Source organism: Gekko japonicus, unplaced genomic scaffold (genome assembly GCF_001447785.1).
Source record: "Gekko japonicus isolate JY-2015 unplaced genomic scaffold, Gekko_japonicus_V1.1 scaffold446, whole genome shotgun sequence".
NCBI lineage: Eukaryota > Metazoa > Chordata > Lepidosauria > Squamata > Gekkonidae > Gekko > Gekko japonicus.
Genome location: NW_015168058.1, coordinates 163,117 through 183,343, shown reverse-complemented (window position 1 = coordinate 183,343; position 20,227 = coordinate 163,117). Strand labels below are relative to the sequence as shown.

At 46.4% G+C, this 20,227-nt stretch overlaps 1 protein-coding gene across 1 annotated transcript in view; it reads right to left on the bottom strand.

Moving 5' to 3' along the window:
- SPTB (spectrin beta, erythrocytic) overlaps nt 1-20,227 on the bottom strand; it is a 114,243-nt gene that overhangs the window by 47,861 nt on the left and 46,155 nt on the right. The window contains exons 13-20 of the mRNA XM_015414511.1: nt 18,188-18,338; nt 15,006-15,876; nt 11,479-11,616; nt 8,058-8,814; nt 7,297-7,499; nt 6,392-6,482; nt 5,110-5,256; nt 1-239 (exon numbers count right to left, since the gene is read on the bottom strand). The exon at nt 1-239 is cut by the window's left edge and continues 58 nt beyond it. Coding sequence (XP_015269997.1) covers nt 1-239; nt 5,110-5,256; nt 6,392-6,482; nt 7,297-7,499; nt 8,058-8,814; nt 11,479-11,616; nt 15,006-15,876; nt 18,188-18,338 — 2,597 coding nt within the window. The remainder of the gene's footprint in view (nt 240-5,109; nt 5,257-6,391; nt 6,483-7,296; nt 7,500-8,057; nt 8,815-11,478; nt 11,617-15,005; nt 15,877-18,187; nt 18,339-20,227) is intronic.

Sequence of the window (20,227 nt, the reverse complement as noted above, 5' to 3'; positions counted from 1 at the left end):
AAGCTGGTGAGATCTTTCCCCTGGACATCAGATTTAAGCTGCTGCTCCATTTCACCGATCCACGCGCCAAGGTCAGCGTAGCTCTGTGCATAGAGGTCAGAGCGATTGGCCTCAAACAGGTGCTGAGCCTTTTCTTCTGTGGTTGCCTGCAGCTTATCCCAAAGCTGATGCAGCTTCACTAGCCTCTGGGAAACCGTGCTGGCATACTGGGGCTTCTTCTTCGCCAGGAGCTGCCCCTCCTGGAAGGACAGAGTCAGGCAGAGAAAACACAGACGTATTTGTCAAATGGAGGGACAGGCAAAGGAGGAAAAGTTGAAGAGCCCCGTCCCCTCCCTGCCCAAAGAAAATATACATTGGTAGGGAATATAGTGATCTCTGAAAAAGTTCTCCTTAACTAACAGAGCAACACCGTAATGACTGCTAATGAACTGGGGACGGTATAAGACACACACACACCCCGCCCATTGCCGTTGGCAGCCCTTGGCTAGCCATAGTAGTGCTCTCCCTTGGCATACAAAAAGCATTTTCACTCTGAGGTCATTAGAATTTAAAAAATGTGTTTTAATGTACCCCTTGAACTATTCAAACATTAGGGAGGGAGTGGGTTCGCAAAAATCTGTTTCCTTATGAATTGTGCTCAGTCTTTTCCAAGGTCGAAGCCACATGACCCCAAAACCACAATGAAATGAATCACAGATTTGATTTCTGTGAAACAGTTAAACTACTGCATAACAAAAACTTCTGAGAGCTGGCAGTGGCATCATGCCATGCTCCGATGTACACTGAAAAATCTGGTGCCAGGTTAAAGGGTGACCGAATCGCACTACTATTTCATCACACCCCAGGATCAATCTGTGTATCTTCAATCTTTTCTCAACACACTTTCATGGTTTTCTAAACTGGCAGTATTTTGGTTCCATCTGATTCACCAGAGAAGTCCTGCTGGTTTCTAGAAAAAAACCTTTGTTAAAACTGGCTTTAAATCACATCCCTTCAAGATTTCTTCTCTATGCAGTACCGTGGAATCTCACATCAGTGAACTGTTTTATTATGCTTGTGGTAGGATTCCCTGACACTTTAAATTCGCTGCAGACATTTCCCCCTAGGGATGTTACAGTAAGGTGCACTGGAGCATTTCATCTGTCACTGTTTTTAAAAACTGTATGGATGAGGATAGATTCAGGTGGGCAGCAGCCGTGCTAGTCTGAAGCAGCAGGACAAAGTCTGAGTCCAAAACGGCACCTTTAATTAATTAATTAATTAATTAATTCAGCTTTTCTCCTGCCCTCCCCCGCAAGCAGGCTCAAGGCGAGTCACAACATTCTTAAAACCATACAGAATTGAAAACAGAATACAACCATAAAACAATTATAAACAATTTGTACACATAAAAACCTTAAGAGGCACCAGTTAAACAATTTACTGAACAGGACGAGGTTCCAGTTACAATGTAGCTGTAGATCTAAGCAGTGCAGGAAAAGCGGGTTGGGTGAGTGAGCAGCTAAGATGCACTGCAGTGCTGCTGGGCATAGCTAAACTGGGCAGGGCAGGGCAGGGGAGGGGAGGTCACTGTGCTTGAGTTTTCAAGCGGAGGCTGGACGACCATCTTTCGGGTATGTTGTAGGTATGTAGGGCTCTCTTTCAGCTATGCTCCTGCAGAGTGCAGGGGGTTGGACTAGATGACCTGCAAGGTCCCTTCCAACTCTAACATTCTATGATTCTATGAGTTGTCACCACCTCAACCACAGGCCTGGTGGGACATCTCTGTTTTACAGGCCCTGAGAAAGTGCATTCAATTCCGCAGGGCCGGGATCTCTCTAGGGAGGGTGTTCCACCGGGCCAAAAAGGCTCTGGCTCTGGTCGAGGCTAGGCGGACATCTTTGGGACCAGGGACAACCAGTAGATGTTGAGTGGAAGAATGCAGAGCCCTTCTGGGGCTGTACAGAGAGAAGATGGTCTTGCAGATATGTTGGTCCCAGTCCGCAGAGGGCTTTAAATGGAAGAACCGAGACCTTGATCTGGAATTCAACTGGGAGCCAATGCAGCTGGCTAAGCACCAAATGTGTGTTCTTAGGGGTGTCCCGGTAAGGACGTGCACCGATGCATTTTGGGCCAGCTGCAGTTCCCAGAGCAGTCTCAAGCCCTACATAGAGTGAGTTACCGTAATCCAGCCAGGAGGTGGGGTCTGTCTCTTGTTGGTTTGGGGGCTGGGGGGGGGGGGGGGGGGGGGGGACTACACCCAACCTCTTTACCACTGGTACAGATATTAGCGGTGCCCTGTCCAGTGTTGGGAGTTGGATGCCTGGCCCAGTTGCCCCACGACCCAGGTACAGGACCTCCATCTGTGTTGGATCCAGTTTCAGTGCGCTCTGCTTTAACCACGCAGCCATGGCATTCAAACCCTCAGCCAGAATGTCTGGGGTGGTATTCGGATGACCGTCCATCATCAGATACGGGCTGAGTGCCATCAGCATACTGATGACAACCCAGCCCAAACCTTCAGACTATCTGGGCCAGAGGGCACATGTAGATATTAAACAGCAGAGGGGAGAGGATTGCCCCCTGGTGGATGCTGCACACCAAAGGGTAACATAGTGATGTCCTCTCCCCAAGCACCACCCTTTGTCCCTGACCAGGGTGGAGAAATGAGACCCGCCACTGCAAAGCTTGTCTCCACACTGGGGAGGCAGTGGGCCAGGAGGTCGTAATGGACCATGTCGACAGCTGCCATTAGGTCTAACAGCAACAGCAGTGCCGCCCCGCCCCAGATGACACTGAAGACTGTCCGTGAGGGCCATCAGTGCTGTCTCCATCCCCTGGCTGGGGTGACAGCCAGGCTGGAATGGGTCCAGGATATAGGGATCTTCCAGGAAACCCTGGAGCTGTTTGCCTACCGCTCTCTCAACTACCTTACCCAGAAACGGAAGCTTCAAGACTGGGCGGTAGTTGGCTGGATGCAAAGGGTCCAGGGATGGTTTTTTCAAGAGCGGTCTCATCACTGCCTCTTTTAGAATCCCTGGGAAAGTCCCTGAACTCAGGGACAGATTGATGATATTCGCCAGGGTGGGGGTGGGGGGGCGTATTCCATCACTGCCAGCTTTCACTAGTGATGATGGACGTGGGCCCAAGAGGCAAGTGGTGGGCTTCACAGCACACAGCATCCTGTGTCAACCTCCTCCTGGGAAAGTCAGCTGAAGTGGTCCAATACCGGACCTGAAGACGACCAAAGGGCCTCTAGCTGTCAGCTATGCTGCCATGGGGGTTGGGGAGTTCAGTCTGTGTCTTGTTAATTGCTATTGCATTCCTTTCCCTGCTGTTCTGCCTTGGCTGTAACGCTTATCTCTACAGATGTGAAGGAGGACGTTGTATTGTCTGGAAGTCTCCCAGCTACTGTGAGAGACTCCTGGTTCCCAGCTTTAGCCACCTAAGGGTTTCCTAAGCCAGCCCCCGCGCGGGAGGGTACCTCATTGGCCCATGCCATGGAGGGGGTGCATACGAATACCCTATATCCTATTATGCTCAATGGGTTGCCGCCATTCCTAACAGTGCCTGTGTTACTGCATCTATCGCTTTGCAATAAAAGTATAACCATTCCTGAATGCGTGTACTTCGTTGTTAGCTGTGGGTTCTGACACCAGTTCTTGTATTGTATCAATAGTGGCTGGCAGGTCATTTATTTATTTATTTTATTTCATTTATACCCCGCCCTCCCCGCACGCGGGCTCAGGGCAGCTTACATAGGCACAGTGTGCAATAGCGGTAAAACAGGTTAAAACAGTTAAGACTAAAATTCACATCAAACAGGATACATGAGAGACTATAAATACACACTCCCCATTGAATATCAGGAAGGGATCAGAAAGAGAGGACGCCATGGGCCACGATGTGACCAGTCGGCCCAACCAGGCGATGCTGCTCTGCAGTCGCACGGTGGTGATAGTGGCGGCGACGGCTCCTACTCAAAAGCCTGGTGGAAGAGCTCTGTCTTGCAAGCCTTGCGGAATTGTAAGAGGTCCTGCAGGGCCCTGATCTCTTCCAGGAGCTCATTCCACCAGGTAGGAGCCACCACCGAGAAGGACCTGGCCTTCATGGTAGCAAGCCTGGCCTCTTTAGGGCCCGGGGTCACCAAGCGGTATTGCGACCCCGACCGAAGTGCTCTTTGGGGCCTGTGTGGGGAAAGGCGGTCCCTCAGGTATGCCGGACCCTGACCATACCTGAGGGACAGGTGGAGTGACAAGATTTTATCTGCAAAATAGCTTCCAAAAGCCTCACAGCTAGCAGTCAATTTAGTATCTTTCTGTGGTCCCTCTGAGAGGGATGTAAGTGACCAAATTTCTTTAAACAATTTAGCCAGGCGAAAACTTGCAGATGCAATGGAAGCCGCATAGAATCCCTTCTTTGCAGCCTCCACTGCCACCTCATAGGCTTTCATAAATGCCCCGTAAGATGCTCTTGGAGCTCTGTCAAGAGTCTGCCGCCACTCTCAGCTCCCATTTCGAAGTTCCTCAGTATACCAGGGAGCTAGTCTGGCAAGGGGCGGAGAGAGCAAAGGGGAGCCGTCTCGTTGATGGCTTCAGAGAGATGGTCATGCCAGTCCTCTCCCAGCACATCTAATGAGTCCCAGCGGGCATCAGATCAAGCAGAGCATTCTGGAAGCCAATGGGATCCATCAGTCTCCACGGGCAAGCATAAATCAGCTTGCTGCCTAAAGACCAACAAAGTTTCATTCTGGGTATAAGCTTTTGGGTGCATGACACTGAAAAAATGTCCATGCATATGAAAGCTTAACCCCAGAATAAAACTTCCTTGGTCTTAAAGATGCCACTGGACTCACACTTTGTTCTACTGCTGAGAGTCACCCTAGGTGGCACAAATGTTCAGTCTCCTGTTTTTGTAGTGTCACAGTTCATCAGCACATCAATTCCCAGAGGGTTCAGAAATGCTAGTTTCCCAGTTTGCAATAATGTTACAGGAATGGTAGTAAAGCCCCCTTCCGAAAAATTTTAACCCCTTCTCAAAAATTCCAGCCCCCAAACATAAGAAGATACAATTAAGAGAAAGAAGAGTTAGTATAGGTAGGCAAGACAAATCTTGCAAGAAGCCACTTACCTCATCTACCTTTTCTAACCAGCCTTGGTGAGAAGCAAGCTCTGCCATAAAAGACTGGTGCTTCAACCATTTGCTGTGCAAATTTCGTGCTTCGTCATAGGATATGTCTTGAGCTGTGAGCATTTTCTCATCAATCCACAGAGTGAGCTGTGAACAAAAGTAATGGCACTCAAGGATGAAATGTGGACGGCCTGCTTTTCCAGAGCTCCCATACGGTTTTGCTGAAATTCTAAACTAAATGATGAATGTGGGTGATGAATGTGGGTGATGAATGTGGGTGATGAATGTGGGTGATATGATTTCCTGAACTGTTAGTCAGTGCTCTGTACCAGTTTACTCCTGTCCACTTTAATCACTGATTGAACTCTGGGAAATTTCTTAGAAATATTGTGCTGGAAATTATTTCAGCCTTCTAATATAAACACATTGTTTTATCCTCATATTAGCACCCATCTCATGCAACCAACTCAACTAATTTCACTATACCCAGGAAGATTGGCCTTCTTACTTTAAGCAAACACATGAGAAAATGAGCTGGGATTTTGCTGTTGGAGGTGAGTGCCCAAATCACACTGGACTACACGTCCTATTTTTAAAAATGCCAGTTGTAAATTGCTTACATTCTATTCTGATGTTAAAAGAAGTTGCTACCCTGGGTCCCCAGGGCCATAAATCAAAAGAGGGTGTGGTAGAGGGGAATGGTGCTGACTCTCAGCTGCCTGCATTTAATGACAGAGGATCCCTCCACTCATTTCAGGGGTGCCACCATTGCAGTTCACACATTCATACACCAAGGTTTAACCATCATGCATTCTCCTAGTACAAAAACCAACTTTTATTTAACATCATCTGCATGGACCAGCTTTTCAATCTCATCACAGGAATCATACACAGTAAACAAACAAACAAACAAAAAACAGCCTTTTTGTGACTGCACAGAACAGTTCTGGTTGTTCCTTACAATGCCAACCTGAAAATGCAGGAAGCGACAATGAGAATATGTGCAAAAATATGTGCATAATCCCAGTCCAAACATTGCTCACACAAGAATTCATATCTCAAATTCTTTCTCTAACCTAAATTAAGGATTGTGATTAACTATTTTCTCAAGAGGAGTCTGTGAACAAAACCACAAATAGTTCAGCCATGAGCACTATAAAGAGAACCACAGGAGTGCAACCAAAACAGGTATGTTTACTTTTGATTTAATTCAGAATACAGAAAACTAAGGTACGTGCAGGTACAGCCTAGGTGGATAGTACCCATTGGCCTGCTTCCTTACCTCCTGGCAATTCTGTAGAAAATTCTGCAGGTCATGATTGTTCTTCAACAGCACATATGCCTCCTGAGATTTTGTGACATTAGTTCTGTATCTAGAAACAACAAATAATAATGGTATTGTTAAAAAAAATTTCTGCTCTAGCAGTCCCTGTAACACATTGGTCAACATCCAGAGAGCCCAGTTATGTGCACCCAACAGGGCTTCTAGGCTTTTCCTAAACCCTTTCCCATCACAAACACAAAGCTATGAAATTAAGAGTCATGTATTAACGGGGTTTAAGTGCTAAAGGTGAGTAACAAATTGAATGTCACCCTGTACAGACTAACCAATGCTAGGCAAATAGGGCAGAGCACCATGAAGTTACAAAGAAGGACTTCCTTATCCATACTTGTCTCCCACTCCACAAATAACAGCTTTCAAACTGGAACCAGAAATTTAGAACTGTAAGTCACACTCGTCTTTTCTACCGGTAGGTTCCCAGGAAATATTAAAACTCACTCGCAATGGGGTGGGGTGGGGTGGGGGCTGTAAGTCAGAAAAGTCATCCTTGGATTTCCTCACACCCATTTTCACCTTAGAGTAAAAAACTGGGCGATGGTCAACCAGGGTGGTCTGCAGGGGAGGGTCCACCAGCCCCTTGGAGAGCAACAGGATTTCCTGGGCATCAGTTCTCAAGAGTCAAAGTAGGAGCTTTTTGATTCTGATGACGTTCTAGCTGGTCTCTAAGGTACTGCTGGCCTCAGACGTGGTTGTGGGTGATGGCTGTATCCCTACATAACAGACCTACGTTTTCTAGACGCACCCCCACCCACACCCCCTTCTCCTTCCTCTTCAGTGCCCTTTACTGCGCATGAGCATGAAAGCAAGGACGTGAGGCACCCCAGAAATGGCCACACTGAAATTACCTCTCTTGAATCAGCTGGACCTTTTCCCTAATTTTATCAGAGTAAATATTTCCTTCAGCCACAAGTTTGTTCCCGCTGCCCACCAGTCCAGTGATTTTTTCCTCATTCGCTTCCATGGTAGTCATGAAATCTTCATATTTTCGGATAGCCGCTTCTGATGCTTCTAAGCTGTCTGGAGGCTCTATGTGAGCCAGTGTATATTCCTACAGCAGATGTTGGGGGAAGAAAACAAGCAATCTCTTGGGAATACAGCATAATTTCAGTGCTAGTTGAAATCACCGCATGCTCCTCTGCAAAGCCTGATACCAACTCTAGCAGAAGACAATCTCTGAGGTCGTTTAGCAAGATGCAGCCAATGGCTGTACAATGGGTACATAGCAAGCCCTTGAAACACCCACTAATGGTAAAACCTGGCACGCTGGTTGAGTATACCATTGTCATACCCAAGATCATGCCTTCAGCATATACCAGAGAGCTCTGTTTTTTCCCTGAAATGGGCTGAAAGGCAAATACCGTCCACAGTGATAATTACATATAATCACCCAGAATGAGCTGGAATTTACCATGGTCAGGTTTTTCCTGTGGCTGGCACATACCAGAGAATATACCTGGTGGCACAACCCAATGCACTGTGAACAGTTTACAAATCCCATCACTATTTCCCAGTACAGCACCATCTACTGTAAAAAACACCCAGACAGAGTCTTGAAGTAGTAATATAATGGGAATAAAATTAAAATAAGGTGATGCTGCTGCCGTACCTGATTGGTAAGGATAATTTCTGCTTGTTTTGCATCCTTAAGAAATTCCTGGAAGCCCAGACACTGGTCGAGGAATTTTCCCTTGCTATCCCACATTTTGCACAAGGCATTCCAGCCCGTATCCATCCCCTGGAGCCTCTGGTCCAGCTGCTGGTATTCCACATCTGTCTGCCCACGAGTCACCCTCTCTCCTATCTCCTTGACGTTGCTGTAATCTTCCTTGTGTTGATCAATCTCTTCTTTCAAAGCAGCATGCTGCTGGAGGAGGTGCTCAGCTTCCACCAAGGAGTTGGGCACCTCCTCTGAAGCTACACCCTTCTGTGCCTTGAAGAGCCACGCCTGGAAGTCATCTAAGTCCTGCAAAAACTTGTGCAACTTGCTGGCTTCTCCAAGAGAGGCCTCCTGGCTCTGCAATGTGTCCTGCAGGTCCTGCCAGACACCAGTGACAGCTGCCAATCGATGGTAAATATCATCCGCTAAGTCAGGGTGTTCTTCAGCGAGTCGGCGTGCCTCCTGTTTCAGAGCAGCCAGCCTGGCCTGGATGGCTGCCAGGTCACGCTCAATGCCATATAACTTTCTCTGCATGGCCATCATACCTGCCAGGTTTTTACCTAGGTCCTGTGTAGATTCTATCACTTTGGTTTTCTCAAGGATCCATTTCTTTGTTTCCTCACAGTCTACACAATAATTGTGAAGGCTAAGGGCAAAGTCCACGGCTTTCCGTCTCTGAGCCACCATCTCCTGGAAGACCTTCCACCTAGGAAAGGCAAAGGAAGTGCATTGTGGTATTTGACTAGAAAGAGACATCTTAAAATTTCTTTCTGCATCCACCGTTTTGGGTACCATGGAAACACACTGAACCCAACACTACAGCAAGGGAAAGACTATGCCATCCAATCAGGCATCCTTTCACCAAGCTTGATGTCAAATAGGTTGGATGGCATATCCTTTCTCCAGTCATCAAGTGGAATTGAAAATCTGTGATGGGTACTCTTCCTATAAAGGCCTTCATTTGTCTCAAAAGTGCTGAGCAGACAAATGGCCAAAGCTGCAACCTTCCGTGTGTTATTAACAGCTTCTACTGATGAAGCTGCTAAATAGACTATTAATTAATCATCCATTCTGAAAGGAGGCACCCTAGGCCCTCAGCGTGCTGCCTCTTTCCACCACAAGATGAGCTATGGGGAGAAGAGAAGACTCCTGGGATCAAGAAGGATCAGCTCTTGCTTGGGTGGAGGTGGGGGAGCTGCATCAACATGGAGGCAGAGGCAGATACACTCTGGCTCCCCAAATTCATGGTATGCCGCCACTGCCTCACCTTGCCTTAGGGCAATGCTCTATGTGCTTGCAAGACTCAGGGTCAGTGTTTGGCCTTTGGCAGGGCCCAATGTGTCAGTTCACGCTTCCTGAACTGCTCTCTCTCAGCCCAGAAATACATTTTTACTGTGATTTTATACAGCAAAAAGTGTTTAAAGGCATCACAACTGATGGCTCTTCACCACAAGAAAGCTAGGGCCTTTTCAAGATAGAGAAGGACAGGCTACAGGTAAAATGCCTTGCCTATCTAGTTACCTGAGTAGATATTCAAGTCACTTTATGGCTGTGGTCACACACACTAAATAATCCACTTTCAGTCCACCTTCAATGCATTTCCCAACTGGATTTTGCCAGTTGGGAAGTGCGCTGAAAGTGGATTGATAGTGGATTGCTTCGTGTGTGTGACCACAGCCTATGTCTTGTTTACTTAATTATCCGTGAAATAACCCTTTCCTACTGAATGGATGTGTTTTGCAGATGTTTCTGTGTTACATTCTGAGGCATCAAGATAACTCAGAATGGGAGAGGAGAAGGACAGAAGTACCCAAAATATATTCCTTCAAGTTACGATCATGAAACCAAATGCAGCTTTGTTCAGCAACAGACTGGAATAAAACCAGATTTATTTTCTTTGAAAATTTAAATCGACAACTCAAACCATTTAAAATTGCCCTGATTTAAATCTTGGTGGGGCAAATGACATTCTCTAAGGGCCAAAATACATGGTATGCCTGACACGGGCAGGGTCTGACTGGACTCACGGTCAGATGTGCATTGGGGGAACTCTCCTTAAACACCGCTGTGGTAGAAGCCTCTGGTATCCCTCCCACCCAGTTTTCACCAGTGGAAATATTGGCAGAGGGGCTTTTCAGCCCTTCCCTAGTGCATAAAGCCAGAGAAATGGGCTGAAAAGCCCCTCCCAGCTGTTTCTGCTGGGGAAAGCAAGGTGGGAAGGAAACCAGGAGCTCCTTCTCCCTCCGTACAGAGCTCCCTTCAAGTGCCAATTGAGAACAAGCCCAGTTTAAGGTGAGTTCTCCCAAAGTACGCCTGTGTGCAAGCTGGGTACTGCATGTGTGGCCCAGTGTGTTTCAAGTGTATTTTGGCCTTAATTCTGTCGTATCTTCCTGGCAGCAGCTACCATAGGAATGTCTAGCAACATGGACTCCTGTTATCAATATTCATATATTTACAAAATGTATACCCTGCCTTTCTGCCCCCATCAAGGCCACCAAGATGGCTAACAGGTTAAGAACATTAATAATAAAATCACAGCTGAAAGCCATTAAAACAACCAAAAATACACATCATTAAAACAATTAAAACCCAAACTGCAATATACATACAATATATCTCAAGCAGAACCAGTTGACATCACAGTGAAATAGTCCTTGGGACAATGTATTCCCGGAAGAACACATCATGCCTCAGAAAGGCAGAGCTAGCAGTTAGCATGAAACTAACACTGCGGTGGCTCAAGTGGTTAAGACACTGAACTGCAGTCTGTGGAAGGTCAGTAGTTCGGCAGTTCGAGACCTGGGTGCCGCATGACGGAGTGAGCTCCCGTCTCTAATTCCAGCTCCTGCCAACCTATTTATTTATTTATTTACACCCTGCCCTCCCAACGGTTCAGGGCGGCTTACATATGGCAAAGCCAGAGTAAAATACAAAAAAACATATAATAAATATCATATTTAAAACACAATGAAACCATCCTAGCAGTTCGAAAGCAAGAAATTGCAAGTAGATAAATAGCTACCACTTCGGTGGGAAGGGAACAGCGTGCCGTGCGCCTTGGTGTTTAGTCATGCCGGCCACATGACCACGGAAACGTCTTCGGACAGCGCTGGCTCTTCGGCTTTGAAATGGAGATGAGCACCGCAACCCTAGAGTCGGATTTGACTGGCTTTCGAGCAAGGGAACCTTTACCTTTACCTAACACATGTTTGTTCCACAGAATGGTCTAAGAAAACATAACAAGTTTCAGCAGCTGACGTGAAGGGGGTCTTGGCCCCAAGCAGCACCTAGTCACCACATGCAGGGCACCCTGAGCACCCTGAAGTTAAAGGAGGCCATAAACATACTAATAGCCAGGGACGTGCCTCACCTCGTCTTCAGATGCTCTTGGCACTGCCTCACCTTCCCGCTGCGCGGGTGCCCACTTTCTATTAGGCCGCTGGCAGCTCGGTTGACCCCTTCAATCTGGGAGGCCAGGTTGTTCATTTCCTGCTCCAAAATGTCAAATCTGAAATGAAGCATAATTAATTTCATTTATAGTCTACCCCATTTGAAGGGCACACAAAAGATCACATATCAACTTCAGAAATCTCACTTACAAGGACCAAATGCCACTTTTGTCCTATCCTATCTGGTCTGGCCACCAAAGCAAATCTGAAGGTCTTATTCTGCTTTTGGAAGCCCCCTGGACTTTGGGTTTTGATGAGACTCCAGGAGAAGATAATTCAGAAGCAGTGGCTGAAAATGCCTCTCTACATGCCCTGGTGGACCTAACAGAGCACAGATGGTAAGCTTAAGGGGGTGCTCAGAGTCAGTCTTAAAGACTGTGAGGGAATTTAGAGATAGAGACTGTCTCCTAGATATGCATGACTAGCCTATTTAGAGCCAAGCCTTATATTTTATTTATTTATTTATTTGGCTTTTATCCCACCCTTCTGCCAAAGCGGCTCAGGGCAGCTCACAGCATCAATAAAACCAATATACATAAAACAATCAATCCAGAAAACAACTTAACATAAATACAATAAATATGAATAAAAGCGGCTCAGTATATCATTACAACTAAACATCAACAGAGTACATGCCTTGGTGGGTCGGCAAGGCTTGGCTGGCATACCGTCGCTCTCACTGATATGCCCGGCAGAAAAGCTCCGTCTTCACGACCCTGCGGAATTGCTGGAGATCTCACAGGGCCTGGATCTCACTAGGGAGCTCGTTCCAATATGCTGGTGCAGCTAGAGAAAATGCTCTAGACCTAGTTGTTGTCAACCTGGCCTCTTTAGGGCCAGGGAGGGTCAGGCGGTGTTGCGTCCCAGATCTCAGTGCTCTCTGGGGAACATACGGGGAAAGGCGGTCCCTCGGGTAGACAGGTCCTTGACCATAAAGGTCAAAACTAGCACCTTGAAGCGAATCCGGAATGCTATTGGCAGCCACTGCAGCGCCTTTAGCACAGGCTGGATGTGCTCCCGCATCGGGAGGCCCATCAACAGCCTGGCCGCCGCGTTTTGCACCAGCTGCAGCTTCCAAAGTTGCCCCAAGGGCAGCCCCATGTAGAGAGCACTGCAGTAGTCCAACCTCGAGGTGACCATAGCATGGATCACTGATACCAGATCTTTGCACTTGAGGAAGGGAACCAACTGCCTAATCAGCCGAAGATGGTAAAAGGCTGCCTTGGCAGTGGCTGCTACCTGGGCCTCAATTGTTAAGGAGGCGTCCAGGAGCACTCCCAAACTCCGAACCCACGGCGCCGGCACCAAAGGTGCCCCATCGAAGGCCGGTAATGGGATACCCCACCCCAGAACCGCTCCGATTCAGGCACAGGACTTCCGTCTTCGTCGGATTCAATTTCAATCAGCTCAGTCTCAGCCATCCTGCCACGTCCTGAAGTGCCCGGTCCAGGTCTTCCAGAGTAGAGCCCGACTGGCTGCCCAACAACTGATAGAGCTGGGTGTCATCCGCATACTGGTGACAACCCAGCCCATGCCTCCGGGCAATCTGGGCAAGGGGGTGCATGTAGATGTTAAATAACATTTTTAGTTGAGTCCTACATTTACACTTCACTGTTATACTTTCAGTATCACCTCACACATTAAAATATTCTTGCCATGGAAGGTGTTTTGATCTACTAGGAAGTCCCATGGAGACTGACATCATGAGTGGTTCTTGCTGCGCACACACATATCATGTAAACATTGGGGAGCTGCTGTCTATTGCAGCAAAAAAATGCATGTACGTTCGTTACATGCAATGATTTACCTGAAGTTTTACATCAACTTGACATTTTGTTGTCAACTTGTGAGAGTCCTCGGCATAACTGAGTTATAATTTGTTTATTCACTTGTTAATTCTCCGCTATGTTTCAGAAACTGAGGATCAAACTAGGTATAATGCAAGATTGACTCTGAGTTCAGCTACACATGCCAACCTTAATCCTGATTTTTCAGTTCATCAAATAGTAAGATGTAGGTTTAGATCAAACAGTGATGGGTTCTATGCTTGTAGCTGGCAGCTACCCAAAACAACTACAGTGGTGTTTGTTGTTGTTGTTCAGTCGCACAGTCGAGTCCGACTCCTCGCGACCCCATGGACCAGATCCCGCCAGGCCCTCCTGTCTTCCACCGTCCTCTGAAGTTGGCTCAACTTCATGTTGGTTGCATCGATGACACTGTCTAACCATCTCATCCTTTGCCGTCCCCGTCTTCTTTGACCTTCAATCTTTCCCAGCATCTGGGTCCCAGTGGTGTTTGGAAGGCCACAAATAAGACACCACAGACCTTGCTATTCACTGCCTTTTATTATGCACCACTATTAATAATAACACACAGAGACACTAACCCCATTTAGAGTTAGGGCTGCCTATTACGTTACAGTTTTGTGAATGAAGGTCTGTGCTTATGTTTGATGACACACGTATTATGCAGGGCAATAATAGCCATGCCATTGCCTTCCCCTTACCAACATGACCTATGTGTGTAGAAGCCAGTCTCCATATCTGCCTTCAGACTTATGCCTTTGACTGGGGAAAAAGACACATATACTTCTATTATATCCCTTTTCACTTAAAAATATTATGTCCAAAGACACAAATACTTAAACCTTCTCCCTACTTGCTTATTCTTTCTTGCACACTTCCCCCAGGTCTTTTAGCCCCTCCCCCCAGGTCTCAAAACCAGAAATAAGATCAGCCTGGAGAGGAGAAAATCACCCAGATAACATAAGAACATAAGAGATGCCAATGTTGGATCAGGCCAAAGGCCCATCCTGTCCAACACTCTGTGTCACACAGTGGCCAGAAATACCAGTGCCATCAGGAGGTCCACCAGTGGGGCCAGGACATTAGAAGCCCACCCACTGTTGGCCCCCCCAAGCACCAAGAAGACAGAGCATCCCTTGCCCCAGAGCCCCTACCTATACCTTGTGGCTAATAGCCACTGATGGACCTCTGCTCCATATGCTTATCTAATTCCCTCTTGAAGCCGTCCATGCTTGTAGCCGCCACCACCTCCTGTGGCAGTGAATTCCAAGTGTTAATCACTCTTTGGGTGAAGAAGTACTTCCTCTTATCTGTTCTAACCCGACCGCTCAGCAATTTCATGGATAGGATAGGATAGGATCAGTGTGCCAGGGGAGGACCGAGCAATGCCCTTCCACTGCCCGTTTTCCTTTGCAAATGACCTCTGCTTGGACATTCATGTTACGTCAGCAACCAAAGGTTTAGGAACCTTTACTTGCTATGGTAATGAGCAGTTCCATCCTCAAAGAGCTTTAAGCCCATGAATGCCTACATCATAATTAAATTTTCTAGTCTAAGACACAAGACTCTTTGTTGTTCACTTACTGATGTCTCGCTCCCTGCTTAATGATAGGTTAAAGTGGCAAACAGTCGATTGCTCTTACCTGTGCTGCACAACATCCAGGTCCTCCAGGGTATCAGGAATCTCCATCTGCTCCAACCACTTCTCCTTCTCACTCATCCAAAGTTCACATGCATCTGTCTCACTGAAAACTGTATAGAGATCCAGGGCATCCTGCAGCTTCTGCCTGCGTAGATCTGCCAGGGACACAACCTCATTGTACATTGCCTGGATAGCCTTCAGTCTGTTCTCACACCCTGGAACATCCCGAAACTCAGCGGGAAAACTCTGGGCTTGCCTGGTCAGATTGTCCATGACTCTCTTGTTATCTGCTACTTCATCTATGAGGTCCTTGTGCTTTTTAACAAGGGCTTGTGTGGAATATTCATCATGCCCTACATCATCACTGGATACCAGGCGATAGGCATCCTGCAGCCAGGCCATTAGGTCATCTGCATCCACCTGGAACTGGAAGAAGCTCTCAGCATCCTGCAGGTTCTTCTTGCGGAAAGCTGCCAGTTCTTGCAGCTGGGCCCAAAGAACTTTTACTTCCTCAATCCTACTACGGATTTTGGGCACTCCAAAATGCTTCCGAGCAATCATGGTTTCTCCCTCTTTGATAGTCTGTTGCAGGTGGGTTTCCAGGCCACGCAGCTCATCCTCAAAGGCCTTGTGCTTCCTCTGCAAGATGAGAATGCTGGTCATGTCTTTCCCATAATCTAGGGAGGAATAGATCTGCTCTTTCTCCCTGATCCAGCTTTCGGCTTCATCCAGTTCCCAAAAGAACTTCCAGAGGCGTTTAGACTGCTCCAGGCGAGCTTTCCTTTCTGCAGCCAAAGTCATCAGCTCTTGGTGGCACATTTCCAGGTGGTTCACACGATCACATATCACCTTTGGGTCACACGGCCGATAACCTAAAGAGTAGACAGAAAGGAAAAGTAAACTGAAATGCATGGTACATCTTTCTAAGTGTCAGAGAGGGCAAGACACAATCATTCTCTTACAGCATTTCCAGGAATTTTTTAAAAACAAGCTAGCCTACAACACATATAATGGATAGGGAATAGTTTTTCCATAGCTGTATAGGGATAACTGCACAAATTTGCTATAAAGAGAAGATGTGTTTTGCTGTGCTGGAGAAATGTAACATAAGGTGATTAAACATAAAAATGGAAAGAAGAACATTTTTACAAAATGGTTGAGATCTTTCTTTTGGGCAGGGGTCTTTTGGGGCGGAAGTGCGCCGGAGCACTGCTCCGGGAGCCCGGGAGCTGGCACAAATGGCGGTGGCAGCAACCCCCGTCCCCAGCTCTCTGCGCTGAGGTCCGTCGCTTGATTGGGGGAGTGGGGTGGATGGGAGAGCCTCCCTCCTCCCCCATCTCTTTGCCCTCTTTCTTTCCCTCCTTTCCTTCCCCTTTACTTTTCTTTCCCTTCTTTTCTTTCTCTCTTATATTTTGCTGCATATCCTAACAATATCTAGGATTTTGTTAGCAAAGCATTGGAAGATGGATAGATTACCCACTCGGGGTGAGATAGCGTTGAAACTGTTGGAAACTGCGGAAATTGATAAAATGCATGCTCATCTACATGAGATTTAAGATAAGGTTGTAATTAAAAAATGGTTAGGAGTTAAAAATGGGTAGAAAATAATGTATAAAGGACTCATTTTCTAGAAAATGGATATTGTAATGTATTTAAACGTAATGTTAAAACCAATATATATAAAACCAAGATATATATATCTTTCCTTCTTTCCTCCTTCTGTGGCCCAACTCTTCTCTCTTCGCTTCCCCCCCCCCCCAGGAAAGGGAAGGGGAGGCTTTTGAAGATGCCTTCCCCCCCTTTTGCTTCCCCTTCTGACATCACTTCCGGTGATGTCAGGGGGTGTTGCATGTGCTAATGAGCTATTGTCCTAATAGCCTAGTAGCTCATTAGCATACCGTATGCTAATGAACTCCTGCAGCTCTTTTTCTACAAAAAGACCCCTGCTTTTGGGGAAGGGTCTTTCTGGTGTAAAATAATTTTTAAGAGGCTACATGTCTGCTCCCGAGTTGGAATGGAACTATGGAGAACTAAAATTTAATAAACTTAATGTTTAAACAAGCGTGGGCATGGGAGGATGAGAGCTGCTGAACTGTAGTATTACTTGAGCAGCCAATCCACTGCAAAGGGGCCAAAGACCAAGCTGTCTTCTAGGCCTAGGGCTGCCAACATGCAGATGGGATCCAGCGTTCTCCTGGGACTACAAGTGATCTCCAGAGCACAGAGGCCAGCTCCCCTGAAGGAAATGGCCTATCCAGAGGGCAGACTCTGCGGAATCGCACTCCCACCAAACTCCTTCTCCACTCCAAACTCTGGCCTCCCTGCTCCCACATCTCCAGGAATTTCCTAAGCCAGAGCTGGAATCTGTTGCTTGATGGCTACCAAGTAGGCCTTTGGCACTCTAAAAAGCCTTCTCACTTAGAATGGCTGGAGGAAGTTAAAAAAATAATTACAGAAGGAGAAATTAATGAACATGGGCTAAGTATGTGTTGAGGGGGGTAAAGAAGAAAGGCATGAACATGAGAGTAAAAAACTGGCCCCTCAGGAGAGGAGATTCTGATGCTATTCTTTGGCTAGAGCTCTAGAATGTTCTGAAGTGACTTCTGCACATGTCTGGGACTTCACAGAAACCACGAAGAAGTAGCAAATTTACCTCAGTGAGAATATAATAATAAATTGCTGTTTAAGTGCTGGAAAAATGCACTTCTTTCAAACAGAAGCACATAATTTGAAGGAAACTACCTGGGTGCCATGCAACAATTCTGCAATGATTGCCCTTAAAATTATCATGTGAAAAGGCCCTTTAGCATCAACCAAACTCCAACTCTCATTCCCTGTATCACTATCACATCAAAGCAGAGGATAACCAGATGCAAGTCTGATGCACATCCCCAATATTCTGTAGTTTTGAATGTCACCAGGACAGCTGATATTATTTGAATATCATGGTCTAACAATAAATTCATTAGTTCGTGCTGGGCCGTGTTGCTAAAACTGTATTCAGTTCAGTGAAGAGTACCAGACAAATAGCAAAAAGAAGTGGATACCGGTGGCCTGGACACGGCCTGTCTCTCCCCTCCTTCCTTCCCCATTTGCAGTTCTGACCAGCCAACACCGATTATCTCATTCACTCACTGAGAATGACCAGGCAGAGAGGACTGAGGTTGGGGTAGAGACACCTACCATCTCCGTTGGCAAACTTAAGGGCAGTTCTGCTGACAGCTCCGACCTTCTCAGCCTGGAGGGCCATGTCGGCCTCCATCAGTCTGTGCTTCTGAAGCAGGTCTTCCACTTCCAGCAGATGCTTCCCAAATTCATGGGATAAAAGCTTAACCTAGAAAAACACAAAAAGGAGACCTTGGAGAAATGACGACTGGGTGACATGATTGAGGTTTACAAGATTATGCATGGGAAAGAGCAGGTAGAGAAAGGGGTACTTTTCTCCCTTTCTCACAATACAAGAACTCGTGGGCACTCCATGAAACTGCTGAGCGGTCGGGTTAGAACGGATAAGAGGAAGTACTTCTTCACCCAAAGAGTGATTAACACTTGGAATTCACTGCCACAGGAAGTGGTGGCGGCTACAAGTATGGACGGCTTCAAAAGGGAATTAGATAAGCATATGGAGCAGAGGTCCATCAGTGGCTATTAGCCACAAGGTACAGATAGGGGCTCTGGGGCAAGTGATGCTCTGTCTTCTTGGTGCTTGGGGGGGGTCAACAGTGGGAGGGCTTCTAATGTCCTGGCCCCACTGGTGGACCTCCTGATGGCACTGGTATTTCTGGCCACTGTGTGATACAGAGTGTTGGGCTGGATGGGCCTTTGGCCTGATCCAACATTGGCATCTCTTATGTTCTTATGAGACTACATCTTGCCTCTCAATCAGCTAACCACATATTATGCATCATGAATAACGTCGTTCCAATAGCAACTAACAAAGAAGAAGAGCCACTTTGGAGCAGGATGACTTTGAGCGGAGAAGGAATGAGTTACTTTTTACTTTTTCTACTTCCCACTCCTCTTTTCCAAATGACCCCAAAAGCAGTTCTCACACCCTGAAGGATTTTTAAAAAAGGTTGCATCTGTGATGAAAATACATGAGGAGGTGACCTGGAGCAGAGAAATAGCAGGAGGTGGCAGGGTGAAGGATTCCCACTCTCCTGCTGCTTCACCACTTAAACCAGCCCCTGAGCCTTCTGCCAAGTGGCTTTTCCTTTTAAAAAATGGCACCGGGGCTCTGTTACACACAGCTGGACGTAATGTGTCAATATTCCCACACTTTTAAACCACAGCTGGCTACGTTGCAGATGACTGACTTATAAAGGGCTGTAGTAAAATGGAATTGTTGAGGAAGATGTTTTTATGTAAAGGGACTAGGGTGGAAGTATACCACACTGATTATTGTATGTAATATCTTGTCCTTAACCGTATTTTTTTCCTAATATCTATAATCTAGTTTTTGCATTTATTGTATATCATACCTTATACTGTTTTTATTGCATTGTTTTTAATCCTGTAACTCAATCTTATTACATTGGTTACTGCATGTCTTATACTGTTCCTATTGCATTATTCTAAAATTCTGTACTCCACCTTAAGCCTCAGTGAGAAAGGTGAATATGAATAAAGTAAATACATACTAAACAAAAAAGTACTGAAACCAAAGATGATCCTTGTAGAGCCACATTTAATTCAAAAGTCTTCCAAGTAGTCTGTAGCAGCTATAGAAAATGTAATGGGTCACAAGGAACACGCAAGCCAGAATAATGATCTACAATAATCTCTCCTTATATATAACTGAGTAGTGGGGTGGAACTTTCCAGCTCTCCCATTGGCTGTGCAATGCACTTCCTCAGCCATTGGCCCATCAGCCGCCACTCAAGAGTACTCGTGTGCCACTGGCTGGGTGCTGTGTCTGCTCTGCCTCAGCCTACTGAAATCATGAAAGTGGTTACAAACAGCAGGTTCTTCAGTGCTGGCAACCCTTGCCTCAAGTCTTGTCAAGCTGATACTATAATGGCCTTCTAATGTTGGCCAAGATATTTTTAGCAGTTGTTGAACTGGCTGGTAGGATAAATGTTGCTGATACCGGCCATTCTATGGCTTGGATTGTTAAACTGTTTGCTTTTTATAAGATTTTAAAATAATTCTGGGAACATTCTATGTCAGCCCTTTGAGAAGAAGGGCCAGACATAAATTTATCAGTAGATTAATTATATAAAT